The sequence below is a fragment of the Vanessa atalanta genome, chromosome 2 (genome assembly GCF_905147765.1).
Source record: "Vanessa atalanta chromosome 2, ilVanAtal1.2, whole genome shotgun sequence".
NCBI classification, from domain to species: Eukaryota; Metazoa; Arthropoda; class Insecta; order Lepidoptera; family Nymphalidae; genus Vanessa; species Vanessa atalanta.
In genome coordinates, this window is record NC_061872.1 from 11,482,341 (window position 1) to 11,503,950 (window position 21,610).

At 38.9% G+C, this 21,610-nt stretch overlaps 1 protein-coding gene across 4 annotated transcripts in view; it reads left to right on the top strand.

The window, feature by feature from the left end:
• LOC125068654 (protein purity of essence) overlaps positions 1–21,610 on the top strand; it is a 41,250-nt gene that overhangs the window by 9,750 nt on the left and 9,890 nt on the right. For 2 of the 4 annotated variants that reach the window (XM_047677920.1, XM_047677937.1), the window contains exons 24-73: positions 62–280; positions 360–530; positions 811–956; positions 1,223–1,362; positions 1,515–1,716; positions 1,935–1,987; positions 2,103–2,244; positions 2,485–2,646; positions 2,752–2,900; positions 3,051–3,157; positions 3,394–3,608; positions 3,738–3,907; positions 4,003–4,215; positions 4,381–4,545; positions 4,622–4,816; positions 5,104–5,288; positions 5,367–5,528; positions 5,697–5,829; positions 6,047–6,243; positions 6,377–6,610; positions 6,735–6,885; positions 6,971–7,104; positions 7,181–7,336; positions 7,414–7,500; positions 7,614–7,853; positions 8,230–8,410; positions 8,594–8,817; positions 9,091–9,238; positions 9,391–9,552; positions 9,688–9,877; positions 10,063–10,208; positions 10,583–10,648; positions 10,797–10,966; positions 11,155–11,431; positions 11,720–11,914; positions 12,420–12,518; positions 12,674–12,833; positions 12,996–13,158; positions 13,251–13,478; positions 13,597–13,713; positions 13,830–13,933; positions 14,020–14,164; positions 14,388–14,579; positions 15,143–15,317; positions 20,007–20,141; positions 20,228–20,327; positions 20,416–20,635; positions 20,763–20,953; positions 21,035–21,141; positions 21,412–21,575. In XM_047677920.1, the coding sequence (XP_047533876.1) occupies positions 62–280; positions 360–530; positions 811–956; positions 1,223–1,362; positions 1,515–1,716; positions 1,935–1,987; positions 2,103–2,244; positions 2,485–2,646; positions 2,752–2,900; positions 3,051–3,157; positions 3,394–3,608; positions 3,738–3,907; positions 4,003–4,215; positions 4,381–4,545; positions 4,622–4,816; positions 5,104–5,288; positions 5,367–5,528; positions 5,697–5,829; positions 6,047–6,243; positions 6,377–6,610; positions 6,735–6,885; positions 6,971–7,104; positions 7,181–7,336; positions 7,414–7,500; positions 7,614–7,853; positions 8,230–8,410; positions 8,594–8,817; positions 9,091–9,238; positions 9,391–9,552; positions 9,688–9,877; positions 10,063–10,208; positions 10,583–10,648; positions 10,797–10,966; positions 11,155–11,431; positions 11,720–11,914; positions 12,420–12,518; positions 12,674–12,833; positions 12,996–13,158; positions 13,251–13,478; positions 13,597–13,713; positions 13,830–13,933; positions 14,020–14,164; positions 14,388–14,579; positions 15,143–15,317; positions 20,007–20,141; positions 20,228–20,327; positions 20,416–20,635; positions 20,763–20,953; positions 21,035–21,141; positions 21,412–21,575 (8,187 nt within the window). The remainder of the gene's footprint in view (positions 1–61; positions 281–359; positions 531–810; positions 957–1,222; positions 1,363–1,514; positions 1,717–1,934; positions 1,988–2,102; positions 2,245–2,484; positions 2,647–2,751; positions 2,901–3,050; positions 3,158–3,393; positions 3,609–3,737; positions 3,908–4,002; positions 4,216–4,380; positions 4,546–4,621; positions 4,817–5,103; positions 5,289–5,366; positions 5,529–5,696; positions 5,830–6,046; positions 6,244–6,376; positions 6,611–6,734; positions 6,886–6,970; positions 7,105–7,180; positions 7,337–7,413; positions 7,501–7,613; positions 7,854–8,229; positions 8,411–8,593; positions 8,818–9,090; positions 9,239–9,390; positions 9,553–9,687; positions 9,878–10,062; positions 10,209–10,582; positions 10,649–10,796; positions 10,967–11,154; positions 11,432–11,719; positions 11,915–12,419; positions 12,519–12,673; positions 12,834–12,995; positions 13,159–13,250; positions 13,479–13,596; positions 13,714–13,829; positions 13,934–14,019; positions 14,165–14,387; positions 14,580–15,142; positions 15,318–20,006; positions 20,142–20,227; positions 20,328–20,415; positions 20,636–20,762; positions 20,954–21,034; positions 21,142–21,411; positions 21,576–21,610) is intronic. The other 2 variants (XM_047677927.1, XM_047677944.1) reach the window with 2 other exon arrangements.

Here is a 21,610-nt window from a genome sequence, read left to right on the forward strand (position 1 = left end):
TCCTATAACCTATGCCATAGATGCAATTTAAATTTGAATTATTTTTTACATCTTTGTCCAGACCTTGTACGAGTCCCACATCATACCATCCGAGAGCGCTGTTCTGCAACTTGTGTCGTCCCACAGCGAGCTAATGATTGTCGGTGGGAAATACTCCATCGGAGCATCGTTGACAATGCTAGCCTATTCTGCTGCAAAGCTTCTAGAAATTGGCTCTAGCAAACTAGCTGAGAATACAAATCTAACTAAAAAGACCTTGGAGTTAATTGTTCCCGCCCTGGTAAGTAGACATTCTAATTTAAAATAAATAAAGTATAACTTCTTATGACAGTAATTATTACAATTTTGTTTTTGTACAGACCGATGGCAGGCTTCAATTCTTGGCAGAACCATTAGCAGCAACATTGAATGCTTTAGTCCCACAAGTCAATAAAGCGGAGCAGCTAATCCACGAACATATTTTGAAGACTACATACTCTGTGCTTGTTGATCATTTACAGCCTTCCACAGAGAATACCTTAAGGCACATGGTAAGAACACTTTATTCATTAGATAAAAAATCAAATATTTAGAATTTTTTGAATTTGATTCTAATATTGGTAAACAATTAAATTTTCATTTATACAACTTTGTAACTATTATTATTTTTAAACTCTAAATAAAAACCTTCATGAATATAAATATGTGTATAAAATAATATGTACTTTTCATTATAATTATAGTTACATTATCTTAATTTTTTTTTTTTAAGTTTTTCTAACTTTCTTGTGTTTTTGTTTAGCTAACATTGTTTATATTTAATTTGTGCAGGTGATTTACTGGGAGAAGATTCTAGATCGTCCAGCAGGTAGAATAGCTTACGAGAATGTATTCGCAGATAACTCTGGTTACTCTCTCGGTAAAATACTCCTAGCTGCACCAAATGGAAAGAGTGCATTTACTGAAAGGGTCATAAAGTAAGTTATCTACTATTCATTTAATAATTTTGTACCATTTTTAAAAAAGTTATATAGCTTTATGTATTGTTAAGGTGTAACCACACAATACGAAGTAACATTACCTCATTAATTTCACCTTTATTTATAATCCACTACCATTCCGTAAAAGAACTGCGTGTTATATAATATAAATAATATTGATAATTTTACATTAAAGTACATAGCAATACCATTTTTTTTATAGTCAACCTAGGCTACTACTAATATAAGACACTATTTTACAGACTTTTCATTAAGATATTTACCGGTTGTGACAACTCCGAACTGAACAGCGCTTTATGCGTATCAGTTTGCAAGTTCATCGGCGTCGCGGATCAACAAAAACTCCTCAGCCTACTCTCGCACATTTGCTTAGTCACACCAGGTAAGTTGACATTTTCAAGCCAAGTTGATACAACAAGTAAATTCTTTTTTTTTTTTTATTCTTACACTAATTATTACGATAAGCGGCCTTCGTCTACTTTTACGTTGGCGTAGCGATATACCAATCGACTATGAGTATTTCGAATGCCGCAGCCCCCACGAACGGCAACGTGGGCACCGCGAACGCGTCCCCGACGGAGACGGAGCTGCCCACGCCCACGTCGTCGGCGCCCGACGGCAACCCCGCGTCCGTGGCGCTGCGGAACGCGCTGCGCTCCGTGTTCCGCACCGACGACGCGCCGCGCAACGACAACGCCAACAGGAACGACCAGGACTTGCCCGTCTTCGACGCCCCGTTAGTGTGCTGCTGCGTTCTTCTCGTCTCTTAATATCGAATAATAGAAGCTACTATAATTTTGCTTATAAAATATTCAAATCATTTGTATGTAGGTAGTTTTTTGAATTAGGCTCATCCATTAAAGTTTTAAAGAACCTACTTGATTAAATATGAGGAAATAGAAATAGTTTTATTGTTTGATTACTATTTTAATTTATTATGTCAATTTTCCTCAGTATACCTGCGCCTAGACCTCCGTTAGAAACTGTGCAACAATCTAGTAACTCAGGTGAGAGACGATATCTATTTATTTATAAAAATGTTTGTTTTCACTCCACCACTGTTCAAATAAATAAATAATAGTATAATAACAAAAATAATGATAAAATTTTAATTGCATATAGAAAATGGAAGTTGGCCTGAAGGTGGCAGCAAGGAGAATACAAACGCGGTAGTCGTCAGCACCGAAGCCGGCAACCCCTTTGATTCCTCTAACGATAATGCCACATTGCTTTCTTTGCTTTGTAAACACATCGTCCATCACGGGTAAGTGTCGATTTAGTAAGAAGTTTGGTGTAATTTATTCGATCTCACAAGACTTCTGCAATATCTGAAATGTCTTGTTTGTATTAAGTAGTTATAAAAAGTATTTTATTGACTTAAATATTCGATTACTAGAAACGCTAGTCTAATAAATCAAAAATTCTTCTCAAACCAAGATTCACATATAAATAAAAATAAAATGTATTAGTGGTGTGGATTTTATTGAACAACGTTTGTCCGTAGCGGCGAGAAGGTGTGCGAGCGCATGGTGGGCGCACTCATCAACGTGAGCGGGACGACGTGCGCGCCGGTGCTGCTGCGCGAGCTGTGCCGCCTGGCCGACGCGCACGCCGGCTCTGACCACCGCCACCTGTTCCCCGCTGCACTTGGCTGGCTGTCCACCTGGTATACCACAAAAGCACATTATGATTGTCATTGATTTTATCAAACATTTTTTTCTAAACTATAGTATTGAGTAAATATTAATAGTAATTTGTATTTCTGCAATAGTGTGGAGAACCTTAGTAGTCCCGAGGTGTTAGAGAAGTTGGAAGAAGGTCAAACAGACGCTAATATAACCTCGCAGATAGAATCAGCATGTGTCCTTCTATCTTATCTGACCGATGCATTGCATACTATTGGTTCTTCTCAGCCTCACAGTAAGTATATGTTTTTAGATTTTTTTTCTCAATGGTTGTATAGAAATTTTTGTTACAATACTTAAGCTTTATTTAAGTGTCGTGGTCTTTAAACATCCGTGTACAATATTATTGTGCTTACGGTTTTATAAAAACTAATAATTATTGCAGCTTGGCGCTCTGTTAGTCCCACGTGGGAATCTCCGTCGGATCTTGGATTTGACTTAGATTACGCAGATGAACAACAAGACGAAGATGATACGAGTGCTGATGATTCCGTACGTACCTTTGAAATTCATAATGCATATACTAATGATTACAAACTTGACACCTTTTGAACCTGCTTTATGCAATAGTGCTTACGTGTAGTGTCAGAAAAAGAATTTAGTCAATCGGACTGAGTACTAAATAGATGTTAAATAAAGATTTTCAGCAAATATTGGTAAAATGATTGAATGAAATACCTAATTATGAGAGAAAAAAAACTTTAAATTACTTACCTTTTTTCTTGCAGGATGAAGATGCGATGCTGCAGTACAAACTATGCACGTTCACGGTGACGCAGCGCGAGTTCATGAACCAGCATTGGTATCATTGCCACACGTGCAAGATGGTGGACGGCGTGGGCGTGTGCACGGTGTGCGCGCGCGTGTGTCATCGCGGACACGACGTTTCCTACGCCAAGTTCGGGAACTTTTTCTGCGACTGTGGTGCTAAACCAGACTCTAGGTAAATTATTTTTTAACATATATATACTGAATAAACATATAATTCTAATTATATGTTTTTTTATTATACTTCTATAATAATTTTTGTCTAACATAATAATCTATTTAAACTGAAAAACACCTTTTTTAGCTGTCAAGCTCTAGTAAAGCGGTCGGTGACCCTCGGTGGAGCTCGCGGAGCTACCACCGGGATGGAAGAAACTCCACCTGCGCCTTCTATTAGACGTCGGCCCTCCAGCCCTACGCCCCCTGCGTTGCTCGCACCTCCACGTCGACCAGTCCTCGCCCACAACATTCAAGGTACTGAATAAAAGGAGATTGGGAAATCAAAATAATAAACATTCTCTTATTTGTGTAACAAGTTTAAAAATGATTTAACGTTGTCGGTCGTGTAGGATGCCGCTCGTTCCTGCTGTCGTACAACGGCTGGCCCGGGTGCCTGGAGCGCGTGCGGCGCCTGCTGGGCGCGCTGGCGGGCCCCGTGCGCGCGGCGTGTGAGCGCGGCGCGGCGGTGGGCGCGCACGGCCGCGCCCAGCGCGCGCTCGCGCAGCTGCACCTCGGCGAGAAGCGGTTCACGCACACCGATACGCTCATGTTGCCCACACTAGGTACGGATTCACGTTCACTATTATTTATCGAAACTATTTCGATAACCACAAATAGACCCGATGAACATGTTGATAATAGCTATTCAAAAATATGTCCATGTTAAATATTTATAAAGTATTATAAGAATTACTTTTAAAATAAGCTGTGTATATTTGTCGGTGTAGGTTCGCAAGAAGGTGCATTTGAGAACGTGCGCATGTCGTACACCGGTGAGAACGGACAAACGATCCGACAGTTGATGTCCGCGCACAAGCTTCGCCGCGTCGCAATGTGCTGCCTCGCCTCGCCGCATGGACGACGACAGCATCTCGCTGTATCACACGAGAAAGGTATACGTACAAAAGTTGTTTTTTAATTCTATCTTGACCTTTCATTCTAACTTGTGTTTGTAAATTCTGTTAACAGGAAAAATCACAGTTCTACAACTGTCAGCGTTACTGAAACAAGCCGACTCATCTAAACACAAGCTGACACTGACTCGTCTGTCTTCTGCGCCTATACCGTTTACCGTGCTCAGTCTCAGTGGAAACCCTTGGAATGAAGACCTGTTAGCTGTGTGCGGCTTAAAAGAGTGCCACGTCCTTACGTTTAACAGTGGTGGTAAGTAATAGTTCTGATTTGTTGATCTTATTTAACATCAAATAATAGAGTCATCAACAGGTTAAACCTATATGCTAATCTAATTTCATGTAGTGAAAACATGGTGAGATAATCTGCTCGATGTGTCGAATGATTTTTTTTTTAAGTTGCGTTAGCCATCAGTGTATTTGACCAGCGTGATGGGATTAGCTCCGAAAAGTCTCCCCAAAAGAAATGAGGGGACCTTAATTTGGTAGTGGGACCGTTACTTGCTAGTATCAATTATATAAATTAATGTATATCCTCAGGTGCTGTAGCTGATCACTTTGTTTTAAATACGGGCTTGGAAGCAAACAACTACGTGATCAAAGCAATCTGGTTGCCGGGATCGCAAACACAGCTAGCTCTGGTTACCTCTGACTTCGTTAAGATATTTGACCTGAGCAAGGATTTAAATAATCCGATGCATCATTTCCTTGTGCCGAGCGGAAAGGTGAGATTTAAATCTATAGTTAAACCATCATAGGTCACCTTTATTTGAACAGTGATTTAATAATAAAATTAACTTCAGGTCCGCGATGTTACCTTTGTCAATCAAGAAGATATTATGCACATGTTGTGCATGAGCTCTGCTGGCCACATTTACTGGCAGCCCATGAGTGAAGAGTCTCGGGCCACTCTGGGAACATTCTATGTTACCAACACCCTTGAAGTATTACATCCTGAGATTCAGGTGAGTTTTAATTTATATTTTATGACTATAAATTAAATGGTGATTGAATCACTTATTAACTTAATAGTTTTGTATAGCCTGTAATAGAATAATACTAATGATCGATATCAAAATGAATATTACTGAACTATGAGGATATTGTCATTAATATATTTTTTTCTAATATAGGACGTCGCTGGATTAGTTGGAGGTGGTGGCGTGTCGATATACTACTCGCACATATTGAAGATGCTTTTCTTCTCATACGCTCAAGGAAAGAGCTTCCTTGCACCACTGAACACCGTCGAAGACAGTGTGAAAGGTATAATTGATTCCTTATTCACTTTTATATTTATTTGTACATTTTTTTATAATAATAATGTGCCTACGCTATTGTTATTGACAAGTATATATAGAAAAGTAAAAGTTCTTCTTGTTGTGTATTAGGAATACTCCTTCCTATGTTCCTATTACCAGGTGCCCCATTTTTTTGATGTTTGGATTTGAACTGACGAATAAATTGTTCGTTGGCGATTTAGGCACGGCGATGATAACGCTGTCGTCGTCGTCGGCGCAGAAGGAGGGCGGGCGCGGCAAGCAGGGCGGCGTGCAGTCGCTGTGCCAGTGGGCCGAGGTGCCCGGACACCCCGGCCTCGTGTCGGCCGTCATGCAGGCCTCCAACAACCCCGTCGTGCTCATGCTCACGCCTTCCAACATATACGTCCAGGAGATCAAGGTGAACCTTTATTCTAATCCTGTATTTTTGTTTAACCCACAATATTTCTCTCGTACATTTATTTATAGTTTTTATTAAATACGCTCCATGCATATAGCATATAAGTCTTCTAATTTTTTTATTTACCCTATAGGTTGTACCGGCGAAAGCAAAAATAACAGATATGGTAGCCGTCCGCCATTGGTGTGGAGGCGGCGGAGAACAGAAGAGCACGCTTATATTGCTGTGCGAGGACGGTAGCTTGCGGATGTACGCGGCAAACAATGAACACACAGGTTATTGGTTGTCACCTGCCATACAGCCCGTGCACGCACCCAGACGGAGACCGAGACTCCTTACTCATCACACGAAGGGAAAAACTCAACAGGTAAATTAAAATACTTACTGCCCTAGATAGCTGAATACTTATAAATTTAATATATTGTACAAGATATAGTATATATACTGCTTAAGCAATTTATATGGTTATGACCACCAACTAATTATTTCAGGTTGTGACAAAATCGAATTTAAATGGAAGTTCACAATTTCCGATTGACTTTTTCGAGCATTGTGTCGCTATGAGCGACATCGAATTCGGCGGCAATGACTTGCTTCAGGTTTACAACACAGCTCAAATTAAACATCGTCTAAATACTACAGGTAAGAAATAGCACCATGACAAATATACGTATATATTTCAACATTGTTGTCAAAGGAGCTTATAAGAATGTTTTCTTTTATCTAGGTCTATATGTAGTGTCAACAAAAATGAGCGGCTTCTTAATGGAAGTTGTCAATTCTGATCCTAACATGGTCATTTGTGGAATAAGAGTGTTGCTGGGCAATCAAGACCTTGCCAGGACGCCGGCTTATGTCGAGGTATCAAAAATGAATTCATTATTTTTACAGCGAGTAATGTTTAGAACTGTATTAATGAAGGAACTATTTTTTTCAGATCCATGGGAGATCGATACAGACAATAGTAGTCAGAAACCGTTGGTTTGATATTCCTTTGACTCGTGAAGAGTCCTTGCAGTCTGATAAGAAACTTGTCATAAACTTTGGTCCCTCTCAAGACCCCGATGGTGTTACAATGGTTGATTCTGTGAAGGTATACTTACAAACAAATACATTGTATATTATATATATTTAAAATCTAGTTCATTTGACGTGATGTTTTTATTGTAGGTCTACGGCAAAAATAAAGAACAGTTTGGGTGGCCAGAAGAAAACGAAGACCCCTCTACTTGTGCTTCATCGAGCAAGGTTGCTCAGGTAAAATTAATTCATACTATATTAATATTCATAAAATTTCATAGAAATATTTTTTTAATCATTTTAAATCTGCATAAGTCAATTAATTAACTGAATCGTGTAATTCAATCTAGGAATCAGAAAGCAGTAGTGGATCATGGAAGCCGAGTTCCTTGGAGCGCTTAGCGTGCGCGGCTCTGGAGGCACTGGAGCTAGGCGCAGGTGCGCCCGCCAGCAGCGGAGCAGCGGCAGGAGCGGAGGCTGGCGCTGAAGCTGCTCGCAAGCTGCTGTGTGCACCGGCCTCTGCCCATTTGCACGCAAGAGCGCAATGTCTGCTACGAGCCGTTCATCAGTCGCAGTATCATCAATTCAAGGCTAGTGAAGAAATCTTTATATTATTATTATATTTCTTGAGCGTGTCTTTAAATTATTGTGCATTTTTACGAGCTAGCAATAAGTTACTCCCCCAAACGTTCGCACGTCAGTATGAGAATAGCGATTAGAGGTAATTTTCTAAATTACATAAGAATAACCAACCAATATGCGTGATTGCATCTGTGACCTTAACTACCGTTCCTGACTATGTCTGTGATGGGAAAGTTTAGTTTGCGGGTTTGATATCTTATGTCTTTATAATCGTTAAATATAAGTGATGACAAAAAAAGTTTGTTTGCAGTTACTTAACCCTTTAAAAATGAATGCGCATAAACCAATGTTAAATATATATAATGAAACGTCTATTACTCGCAGGACCAAGCAATCCTCAAATACATATCGATATCTCTTCGGGAGCTGCGCGACACGACGGACGCGCGTAACATCGACCCCGAGGCGTACTTCCGCCTCGTGCTGCTGGCGCGCGGCGTGGCCGTGGCTCGCCCGCAACACCTCGTCAAGTACAGCGCGCCCACGCCGCCCAAGCCCGCCGACGGTATACCATATCTTTAATTTCACAACCTTGCCCATGTCAATCAATAACGGCTCGATTGCTAAGTTAGTCAAAACTTGACTATGGCGAGATAATAATTCAAATCATAGAAAGGTACTTTATTGTTACGTTGTAAGTGGCACTTTTTGGGTATTGCTATTCAACAAAAATTTTAATTAATTTTAGGAGACTGGTCAATGCTATGGAAATCCGAAGTACAAGAAGAACCGGATCGAGAGCCGCATCTATGCGCACTATTGAGCAGTGTGCTGTGGAAGCTAACTGCTTGTCGTAGTCAGACCACGGGCCCGCCCGGCATCCTGTCGTACGGTCTGCGGCATGCCGAGCACACCCTACACGCACTCGCTGATACCATACATGCGTTCCAGCTGCATGGCGATTCTGATTGCGTAAGTATTTTGATATCCATCGAATTAATTAACATTGTTTTTCTTTGGTAGTCATTTAAAATAAATTATAACAAACTAGTAGTTGTTATTAAAGAGTTGGTCATCAAATGTGAAGGACACTTGGAGTTCAAGGTTGCTTCATACCTAATTTCATCAAATTCGGTTGAGTCGTTTGGTCGTAAAAGAGTAACAGACAGACAGATAAAGTTACTTTTGCATGTATAATATTAGTATAGATTTCGATATTCAACTATTGTTTTTTTTTTTTTTCAGATTGACTTTGGAAATCAAATCTACTTATCTTTACTGTTAGCCGAAGATCAAAGTATAAGCTTCGGTGCCAAGGCTGCTCTCATGCGGGTGCTTCGTCCACGTGTTAAAAGACGTAGAGTCTATATACCGTCACCTCCAAATACTCCAGGTATTTAGAAAATAAATACGTTTGTATATAATTGTAAAACATTAGCATATCCTAGTTAAATTAGTTATGTAAAAAACAAAGATCGATCTACAATAAAAAAAAAGTATATGACAAATTTTAAAACATAAAGAATATATGATATTATTCACTAGGTGCTGGTTCTTCGGTAACAACAGCTCAGCCAGCCAGCTCAATTACTGAAGCAGCAGTGTCTGAGTCAGAATTGAGCGCAAACCGCGATGATCAACAGGAGAACCAATATATGGACGTAGATGACTCACTGGAACCCATGGTGCTGCTTGCACCTGACGGAGGTCAGTTAATCATTACAAATTGAAAAGTATGTTAATGTATATAATTTCTTGCTGTGATGAGTTCCGTCACGTTTTTCTAAAGTTTTCTCTTACAGCATGCTTAGCAGTAAATGTAATGAGTATTTACACGCGCAGGTCTCGAGGCGTTGCTCGATATCCCCACCGACGCGGACGACGAGACCATGGTAGAGCTGGCCATCGCACTATCGCTGCAGGAGCAAGGCCGTCGCGCGCCGCCCCCCGCGCCCGCGCAGCCGCCCGCCGCCTCCGCGTCCGCCGCGCCGCACGCGCCCGCCTACAGCGACGCCACTGCGTCACCCAACGGGTACGATTCGAATCTTCATTCTCTGACAGGCCGTTGACGTTACTTAAAAACTCCTGTATATTTCGTCGGAACCGAGATTATTCCACCACGCTGCTCCAATGCGGGTTGGTCGAAATATACCTTTAACCAAACGGAGAAGTATATACACAACTTCTTAGTTTGATTTAATTGTTTATTTTTTTCAGCTCTGACGACGAAGGCAGTACGGCCGCAACAGATGGCAGTACATTGCGCACATCACCAGCTGAAGCCGGCGGTTCTGCTGCTTCTGACAGCGGTGGCTCCGCAGCTGATAGCATCGGTGGTGTCTCCGGTCGGAGCAGCGCTTATGGTAAAATTAAATTAACAGACTAAATTTAACTAGAAATATATACATAAAAAGCGTCAACGAAAAGTGCTTAAATTGTATTCCGCCAAGTAGTAATAGTTAAGTCACTGTTGTCTTTAAAATAAAAAACGTAACAAATTAAGTATTTATGTGTATAATTTAATTTGAAAGCGTTGAGTAATACTGGGCATGGCTTATGAAGATATGTATGCCATGCCGCAATACTTAATAAAAGTAGTTAATTATTTTGTAGTAGGAAATATAATGTTCATAGTTAATGTTATGGTTGTAATATAAAATAATGTAGCTGTAGCGAAATGCACTTAGCATGGATGTGATATGCTTGATATTGTTTGTGAGCGTACATCGTTTTGTAGGCGAGATGTCAGCGCCCTCCGGACAGCCGTGCTCTACTGTCGTTGAAGTGCCGGCAGCGGTCGCAGGCTAGTAGTAGTTTCTTTAATTGCCTATGTTTGTTTTTATTCTTACTTATTTATTTTAGTATTATTTCTCCTTGGTGAGAATAAATGATGTGAACATATAAGATACTAATAAAGAAGTTAAATTAACCAATAGAATGTATGGTAACAGCAGGTCCGTCGAGTTCATCTCAACCAATGGCTTCAACGTCCCGTGCCGTAGAAGTTGAAAACGAAGCGAGGAAATTGCACACACTACGTCTGTCGCTGCTGTCCGCTGCTTTGGATGCTGTACCAACGCTCAGAACTCTACCTGGAGTTCGCGCCATACCTTTTGTACAGGTTAATATGTATTCAATTAATATTACGACATAACCAAATATTAATTAAATTTAATAAATAGTTGTGGAATTCACCATCTGATTAAAATGCATGATATAATTATAAAAAAATGTTCGAAAATGATACTTCTTAAAGTGATCAATATCAGTGTTGATTTTATTTTTATGTAAAACCTAATCTTTATACAGGTGGTTTTAATGCTGGCTGGTGACTTAGACTCGAGCGCGGAAGGCGACCGAGTAGTCCTTGAGCGTTTACTGGAAGTACTCGTTGGTGAACTAGATATTCAACCCGTAGAGCCCACAAGTGGTGAAGATCGCACGGAAAAACGGGAGCTACAACTAGCTATAATGAGGCTCGAGTTGCTCGTCTCAGAATTGGATGCGCAGGTGGTCGAACATTCGCCGCCCGTACACGAGCGTACTAATAGGAGGGAACTGCAGCTTATCATTATGAGACTGCTGAGTAAGTAGTTTCTTAATAGCGCCTTACGTGACACTGTCCAATGGCATGAATTGCAATGATATGAAAATTACTTTGTTATAAATTAACATAGTTAAGGTCTGGTACCATTTTCCGTTTTCGATAGATCTCATCACATCGCTCCATACTCGAGTCAATAAGTGTGATAAATTTAAATCTTAACCAAAAAGTGTAAATACTGGCCTCGTTGTTTATTCTTCTCGGTAGAATCTACACCTTGAACCCGTGGGCTTTAACTTTAACATCATAACGTAATGAAAACCGTTGTAGGTGTGCTAATGGCTCGCTGGAAGACGTGCGGGACGGGCGGCGGCGGCAGCGTGTCGCGCGGCGAGGTGTCGGGCGCCGCGTGCGCCGCGCACGTGTCGCGCCTGGCGGCCGCGGCGCTGGTGCGGGCGGGCGCGCCGAAGCACTGCTACAACGTGCTCGCCGCGTTGCTGCCCTACTGGAAGGAAAAGATGTCCGGTGAGTTAACCTATGGAATATCTATAACTTGTTTCATATGAAATGCATTCAACAGCAGCCTTTTTCTTATAAGTAACATCTAATAAGTAAATAGTGATAGGCCAATAATGTAATGTATTATAATTGCATTTAAAGGTAAAAACTAAACAGATTACAGAATTAGAATTTTTTAGCATTAGCAGCCCGTTAATGTCCCACTGCTGGGATAAAGGCCTCCTCTCCCTTTGAGGAGAAGGTTTGGAGCATATTCCACCACGCTGCTCCAATGCGGGTTGGCGGAATACACATGTGGCAGAATTTCGTTGAAATTAGACACATGCAGGTTTCCTCACGATGTTTTCCTTCACCGCCGAGCACGAGATGAATTATAAACACAAATTAAGCACATGAAATTTCATTGGTGCCTGCCTGGGTTTGAACCCGAAATCATCGGTTAAAATGCACGCGTTCTAACCACTGGGCCACCTCGGCAGAATTAGAATTAAATATGTCAAATTTGTTTTAGCTTCCGGCACGACGACTACTGTTCAACAGTTACTCAAACCACAACCACCACAACCTCTACCGGATATGCAACCATTTTTTGTTAAAGAATATGTTAAGAGTAAGTACTGATTTTTATATGATTTATATGTTGCTTGTTCCATAACATCCTGACTACATAAAGGATAAAAATGTACTTAAATTTTTAATTGTTTTTGCACTTTAAAAACCTTTCATGGTTTATAAGAATATTTAATTTGTAATTAATATTTACAGGTCACGCATTGGAGGTGTTTGACAACTATCCCCAACTGGTGATGGAGATGGCTCTGCGGCTACCGTGCCAGATTCATAAGCACTGTGATCCGAAGCACTTTGATGCACGCTGGCGCACATTACTCTGCGAGTACATGATGAACCAGCAGACACCGCTTAGGTAAATAAATCATTTAATTACCATAAAAAGATTTATGAGCTAAAACTCTTGTTTAATACGTAACTTTCGACTCCAATGTTATTTATAGATAAGATCAAGTTGCAGCATATAGAATATGTCATACTGAATACATGTAATACTGAATAATTAATGTTTTAATAGAAAACAAGTCCGTAAGCTGCTCCTGTTGTTGTGCGGAACACGCGAGCGTTACCGGCAGTTACGCGACGTACATGCGCTCGACACGCACCTAAATGCAGCGCGTGCTCTGCTCGCCACAGATGCGGCCTACGATAAGCTAGTGCGGCTGATGGATCATTTGAAGGTAAAAATTATTTTTGTTATGCAGTAAAATTAGTTGGAAATCTCCTTAGTTTGTAATAATATAATTTAATTTTGAATGTATCGTCATATCAGGCCTGTGCGGAGATCGTGTCGGCGCGCACGGGCAACTGGCAGCACACGTGCTCGACGGAGAGGCGCGAGACGCTGGGCTGGCTGGTCGGCATCGCGCGGCGACTGCACCCGCACGTGGCGCCCACCGTGCTGCAGCTGCTGCAGGCGGCGCTGTGCGCGCCCGCGCCGCCCGCGCCCGCCACGCCGCCCGGCCCGCCGCCCACCGCGCCGCGCCCTGGCCAGGATAAGGTCCCTAAATATTATCATTGCATTTCATACACTATATATATCAGATGTTAAAAAATATTATTATTATTATTTTTTTAATTGAACTATTTAAAATTATTTGGCTTTGTTATACCTTCAGAATGCGTCCGAATGGCCGGATCGCGAGCGAAGTACCGAGAGCGATGCCTTTGTATCTGACGGATCTAAATTCCAGGAACAGAAAGTTCCACTACTAGTGCAGCAAATATTGAAACAGGTAAAATATTTCACAAAATTAACTGACTATATTTGAATCATATTTACACACATTACAACTTTAATTTTTAAATTATATTTATGCAAGTGTATTGTCTAATAAATATTGTTTTTCAGGTTAATCAAGATGAACTTAAACTCTTTGTAAAAGCATTCCTTTTGGAAACTAATTCGACAGCGGTCCGTTGGCAAGCTCATGCTTTACTTCTCGCTATTTACAAGTAAGTAAAGGACATGTTACTGTTAATTATTTTCGGAAATAAGTTTTGAAGTCATGTTTTATAACATTGTCCACGTTTTTTTACAGCAATTGCTCACAAACTGAACAAGCTTCGCTTGTTTCTTTGCTGTGGGGCTTGTGGCCGACATTACCTCAATATGGACGAAAAGCCGTCCAATTCGTCGATCTACTTGGTTACTTCACACTGAAAACTCCTAACGTTGATAATGAGGTGAGTGTATTACGTTTCTTAGTCTTTAAAATAATCAGCTATCAATATAAAATCTTTCAATCATCAATGTTTTTATTAATTAAATTGAAAATTTAATCGCATGTCATCTATATTTTGTTATATAAAATAATACAAGTTAAGAATAACAAACAGTTATTAAGTTGTACCTAAAGCATAAGTAATTTCATCTAAGTTAACGAATAACAATAATGCTCTCGTACAGAAATACATCGGTAGTGCCGTAGAACTGCTTCGCAATCAGAACCAACTGCTCTCGTCCCACGGCAACTCGGCGCTGTACGCGGCGCTGGGCGCGTACGTGGAGCTCGACGGGTACTACCTGGAGTCCGAGCCTTGCCTCGTCTGCAACAATCCGGAGGTGCCCATGGCGACCATCAAACTTCCAACTATTAAGGTTTGTAAATGATTGCTTTCTTTACCACGATTAATGTACTCGGTTCTTTGGTCAAGAACTGGTATGTTAATATTCATTTATTCTGAGCACTTCTATTTGAATATTCTTTCATCAATAATAAATATTGTTCAATAAGTAATAGAATTATCATTGTGCTTTTACAATAGACACAAGAAAAAAATATATATATATAAAAATAAATTATTTATAGAGACCGTCAAAATTGGTTAAATCATAATTGGATTGAATTTGTTTAATTCTGTTTGTCAATTAATCAAAATTGAATTTTATTACCTTAATATATGCAATATATTATATTAGTATAGGTAATTGGTTGCATGTAATAAATGTGCTTATAAATGTAAAACAAAAATTAGTTCGATTCCTAAATTATTTCACAAAATGTATCGCAATCGTAAATGATGTAGTTAAATTGTATTTCGCAAGCACGCTTAGTGTTGTTTATTTTGCATGATCGATGTCAAGTAGAAGTCGCACGTTACCGCTGTTCTTTAAGTCCTTGCTTCTACCAAATAAGAGCTAATCGCATATAACTGGCGCAGATCGACTCGAAGTTCACGACAACGACGCAGATCGTGAAGCTGGTGAACAGTCACATGATAAGTCGCATCAGTCTGCGCATCGGCGACATCAAGCGCAGCAAGATGGTACGCGTCATCAACTTCTATTACAACAACCGCACCGTACAGGCGGTGCAGGAGCTCAAGAACAAGCCCAGTGAGTACCTGCTATAATACCCGGCACGAATCTTGACTCTGCGCAGTAACAAAAAATAGATGTCGTTTGAGGTGCGGTCTGAGGCGAGGAGCGCGTTACTATAGCAAACAAGGCCGCCATTACTAGTAACCATAGCAACGGGTGGATGCGTGGCCCCGCGCAGTGCCACCGCGTCTCCCGTCGCCCGCGCATGTTCCTGTGTTGTCTTAGTGTACGCTCATTAAGGGGACTACATGAGCTAAATGCAAGTTTTATAATGCAAAAAAGTATATGATCCAATGCAGTAAACCAAATGAAAAAAATATATGATAATCTTCAGGATACATGCTAAGTATTTGTTATTTTGAAAACATGATGTAATTAATTTGGTACGATAGAAAAAAATCACAAAGTCACCTCTAAAAAGATCTTCTAATCAATAATAACTATACTTATATACGTTCCATAATTCTGGTTTTTTGTCAGATTATTCTACAAGCAATATACTATTTAACCTGGGTGTCACTTTTTTAGTAAAATCAATAGATTTTTTTTAAATCCGATATTCTTATTTTCGAACAAAATGCGTACGCATGTGTGCGTAAACGCCGTGTACAGACAATGCCGGCCGAGGCCTGATGCTATACAGACGTGTCGATCTTTTCGCCGCATCATTCATTACGTTACGAGATATTTATTGTAATTTTAATTGTAAATTCATTGTTTCATGTTTTCTTATAATAAATTTTATTCTTTCTTGTAAATAAATATATTAAGATAAAATAGTGTAGTAGTAATTAGGCATTTATTTTTTTATTATATTATTTGTTATAAATTTTAATTGTGTAAATATGGGAAATTAAGTGAAACGCGTGAGGAAAACTAAAAAACGTTTATATAAATCAAGCGCCGAACATACATATGAACGATATTAAAAGGTAAGAGTATTTAATTAGTAAACATATTTTTTTTTATAAATTATGAATATTGAAAACATCTATTAGAAAAATGTGCAATCAGTTCGCATATAATCAGATTTTTCGAGCCATTCTTAATAATTACGATAGAGTATTTGGTCAAAGGAAGGAAAACATCAATTGACTTTCATGGGGACCAAGTGACTACATTCGATCCCCATGAACTAGAAGCATTTTTTTTCATTATAACTACTATGACATATTAAGATACATATTTTTTAAATACATCATTTTATAATTAATAAAAATGTAATTACTAACATATATTTATTTTTTACAGAATAAAGAAAGTCGAAAACAATAACACGGAAGCTATTTATATTGCGTAAGAGTTTAATTTTATCGATTGTTTATAATAAGAATTAAAGTTATGTATGAACTAATTTTAATAATAATAAAAAAAAGTAAAGTCGTAACAAAAAAAATGTAATTGTTGTGAACCAGAGAACTAGAATATTTAGAAGTGTCATTTGTACGTAATTCATAAAATTTAAATTTTTTTGTAACGTCCGCCATATTGGATTGAATATAGCAGCAATTCATGAATCGTGCATTGTCATCGAGATTAAATATGTGTGCCAACTTTCAGCTGAAAGTGGGTGTAATATTTATACCAAGATTCCAGGACATATGTAATAACATTAATACATACAAGTGAAATTAAATAAAAAAATTAACACTAAATGTTTTTTTTTTGTAGTACTAAATATAAATAAAAATATTTTAAGTTTAATTAAATCAGTTTTATTTTTTAATCATTTTCGAATAACAGTCAAAAGCAATACAAATAATTCTAATACCCTATCTATTTTTATGAGATTTATGATTAAACCTATTATGATTAACCTTTCATTCATCAATGATTCAACCAAATCGAATTGACAACATTTTTTTCTAGTAAATATTTAGATTTTTTTTTTTTAACTTGAATATATATTTTTTCTTTATGAACCAATATTAATAAAACGAACAAATACTACGCTATATGTTACCCCACGGTCACTACACTACAGATTTCGAACATATACGATTTCATTATATAAATAGATCATTAAACTTTTATAAAATGTTAAAAATTGGTATGTTTCAATATTTAGTATAAGAACTAATTGTGGTATAATAATATAAATAATAGAAAAAAAAGGTTTAAACTAACTGTCTATTTTATTGTATACAAAATATAAATAAAAATATTGTAAGTTTAATTGAATCATTTTTATTTTATAACCATTTGTTAACTAACATCGAAAGAAATAAAAATAATTCTGTTGTCCTATCTATTTTTTATGAGATTTATGATTGATCTTACGTCGCTCGGTTTGGCGCCATCTATTAGAATATTTGGGCGTAATCTCGTTACCTCGCTTAACCCTTAGTACACGGGCTTGCCGTTTTTGTCGATTTTGTAAGTGTGTGCGTGCGATTCTCAAGGGCACTTAGCTCTTGTAGTCCTCTTAACATAAGTTATTATTATATAACGGTTTTATTGTGTAAAATTGTGTTTGATTATTAACTTTGTTTTTGTATTGTTGATTTTGTGGGTTGTTTCTTTTGTTATTATAGTAAGATTTTAACGAAGTATACTAAAATGCCAAGAAAAAATAATATAGTTCTAAAAAGACAAGCTCGGAAAATGATTTACGATGTTTACTGTTTTTTAAAAAACGAAGCTAATGGCAGAAGTGATACTCAAATTAAAGAGAGAACAGCTGAAGCAACAAAAACCTCTCTATGCACTGTTCGGAGAATCGTAAAAGAAGCTGAGCAGTCAGAATTTCTCACAGTATTTCGGACGCCTGGAAAAAAACATGCTAGATCGAAACCTGTAACTGGTATAGACAATTTCGATCAAGGAGTTATCAAAAGATGCATTCATAATTTTCATTTAACAAATAATGAAATCCCAACAGTTACGAAACTTCTGACAAAACTGCGATCGGATATAAATTATCAAGGATCTGAACGGAGTCTTCGACGCATCTTAACGGATCTAGGCTTTAAATGGAAAGCAACAGAAAATAATAGAAAAGTTCTTATTGAGAAAACCAGTATAAGATTACAGCGAATCAAATATTTAGAAGCAATACAAAAGTACAGACATGAAGGAAGGCCCATAATTTATACTGACGAATCGTATGTCCACGCTTCGCACACAAGTTCCAAGGCGTGGACGGACGGTTCAAAAAAAGGTTTAAAAAAACCGATATCCAAAGGTCAACGGGTAGTTATGGTACATGCAGGGTCTGAAGCCGGTTTTATACCAAATGGTTTATTAATGTTTAAATCCGGAGCCAAAACGGGCGACTATCACGACGACATGAATTATGAAAATTATTCCAAATGGTTAACTTCACAATTAATACCAAACCTACCACCGAGATCCGTCGTGGTAGTAGACAATGCATCCTACCATAATACACAATATAATTTGGCCCCAAATTCAAACTCCAAGAAATGCGACATGCAAGCCTGGCTGACTGAAAAAGGAATTTCGTTTGATCCAACAATGTACAAGCCACAGTTGTACGAACTAATAAAAACGAACAAAGAAAATTTAAAAAATTATAATATCGATAGATTATTAGCACAACACAATCATAGTGTCCTTCGCTTGCCGCCCTATCATCCGGATCTGAACCCCATTGAAATGGCGTGGGCCGCAATCAAAGGTTACGTTAGCAGCAAAAACGTAGCGTGGAACGTCACACGCGTTATGGAACTGGTGAAACAGAAGGTAGATGCTATGGGATCAAGTGAATGGCAAAAGTTATGTTCAAAAGTAAGGTCTATTGAAGACGACTATTGCAAAAGCGACCATGTAGTGGACCAGTTGACAGACCAACTTGTTATTCAAGTGGGAGATTCAGATAGCAGCAGTAGTAGCGATTGGGAAGTCTTTGATGATGACGAACCCGGTCCGAGCACCAGTACCAACCCCAGTACCAATCCAAGAACTTCGACTTCATTTGCTGATTTTGAGGGTTTCACACCGTTGAGTGATAGTGATTAATTTATTTTCTAATAATATTTCTAAATTTTATTTCTTTTTATTTATTTATTGATACAATAATTACTAAATATACAATAATTAACCCGTTGTGTTTTATTACGTACCTACCCTTTAATATATTAAATATTTATTTTAAGCTTTTTAGATAGTACGTGATTTTCGCAAGGACTGTACCTGCGCAGAGGACGCCATGTTAGGTCAAGTTTCGTGCCGGGTAGTATAGTCTTATAGACAGCAAAATAATTGTCGTTACCTTGCATATATTTTTGGAACGAATGTTTTTTACGCGGCTTACTAAATCGTCACGTAAAGGAAAAAGCGTTATGCCTCTTCAGGCGACCTATGCTTTTCTTTCTCTTTCTCTCTTTTTATTTTATACGGTTTTATTTATATTATAATATCGAAACTTATTTTTTTTTTGTTTTGTTACTGTTTTAATACACTCGCGGTTTTAATACACAATTTTGTAATTGTCAAACGTTGTTATATTTTTTTATAGTGAAAGAATCTTTGTTCCAACCCACGATATCTCCTTACAGTGCCGCCTTACTCTCAGGCTTCTGTCGTCGTGACAGTCAAATTGCTTTGCGTTACATTTTATCCAATCTAATTTTATTCTTGTAATTAATCTTCTAATATTAAATTAGGAATTATATTAAAATTACATTGTATGATTTAAATCATTTGTAAAAAGTGTTCCCAATATTCGTAATTTCTTCTCAGGTATGTGGCACAAAGCTAAGCGTGTTCAACTTCAGTCTGGTCAATCCGAAGTGCGTGTCGACTTCCCACTGCCGATCGTGGCCTGTAATCTCATGATGGAGTATGCTGACTTTTATGAAAATCAACAAGCAACGGGTACTTGAAATTTATTCAAAATATTTTAATTACAGAAATGTATATCATGATTTAATATTATAATACTATTATTTTTTATATAATAGGTGAATCCCTGCAATGCCCGCGTTGCTCTCAATCGGTACCGGCGAATCCTGGAGTGTGTGCTAACTGCGGTGAAAATGTCTTCCAGTGTCACAAATGCCGGTAAGTGTAAAATTTAAATAAAGTAAGCTGTCAGTCAATGATGTAGTTGTGGTAGGCATAGGCATTAATAATGAAATGTTATTTTTAGTGCCATAAATTATGACGAGAAAGATCCGTTCCTCTGCCATGCCTGTGGGTTCTGCAAGTACGCAAAGTTCGACTACACACTGACAGCGCGCCCCTGCTGTGCCGTGGACACCATCGAGAACGACGAGGAACGCAAGAAAATGGTACAGACCATTGGCGCTCTGCTCGACAAGGCTGACAGAGTCTACAGACAACTTATTGCCAATAAGCCCATACTGGAGGTATGCAGTTCAATTTCTAAACATTATTTGAATTTTCTTCTTTCTGGTACTATTTTATTGTGTTTTATTGTCTAATGAGAAAATTCAAACCAACGATTGACGATGCATTACTGTTTTGGAACAACAGTCGCTGGTTCATAAAATAAGCGAGCACCGCGTGGAGGGCCGAGCCGACGAGAACTGCAACGGCGGCGGCGGCTCCTTCGGCGGCGCGCAGATCAACCGCGTCATACAGACGCTGGCGCACAAGTACTGCGTCGAGAGCAAGGGCCACTTCGAGGACCTCTCCAAGATCATACAAAAAGTGCTCGCCTGCAGGTGCGTGCGATTGCATAAAATTTACATTTCAAAGATGGGTGATGTGAAAATTGTATATTAATGAATATTATACTTGTGTAGAAAAGAGTTGGTGGCCTACGACAGATCGCAAAGCGAACAACTCGAAGGAGATACTTTACCAGTGTACGCCGGTTTAGTACAAAACTACGATGGTGATGTTACAAAAGGTATGTTAATACATGTAACTACACTTATATTTATTTATTTTATTTACTGTTGAAATAAAAATACCATAGCGGCATAATCACAAAACAAAAAAAATTATCACCACTAGACATTTATAACTAAGTATCCAAAATAAAATTCGTAACAATTTCAACTTTCAAGACAGATATACTGCTTTTTAAGTTATCGGCTAAATGGACGCGATCGCTCACTGCACTCGTGTCAAGGTCATAAGTTCCGTTAACATTTGGTCACAAACCATGTCGTCGCAGAGAGCGGCGGCGGCGGCTGCTACGGCTGCTCGCTGGCGTGCGCCGAGCAGTGCCTCACGCTGCTGCGCGCGCTGGCCTCGCAGCGCGAGCACCGCGCGCGCCTCGTGCGCTTCGGCCTCGTGCACGAGCTCGTGCACCACAACCTGCACCGCGGCACGCCGCAGGTACCGCCCCTCTCTTACCGATGCAGCAGCACCAG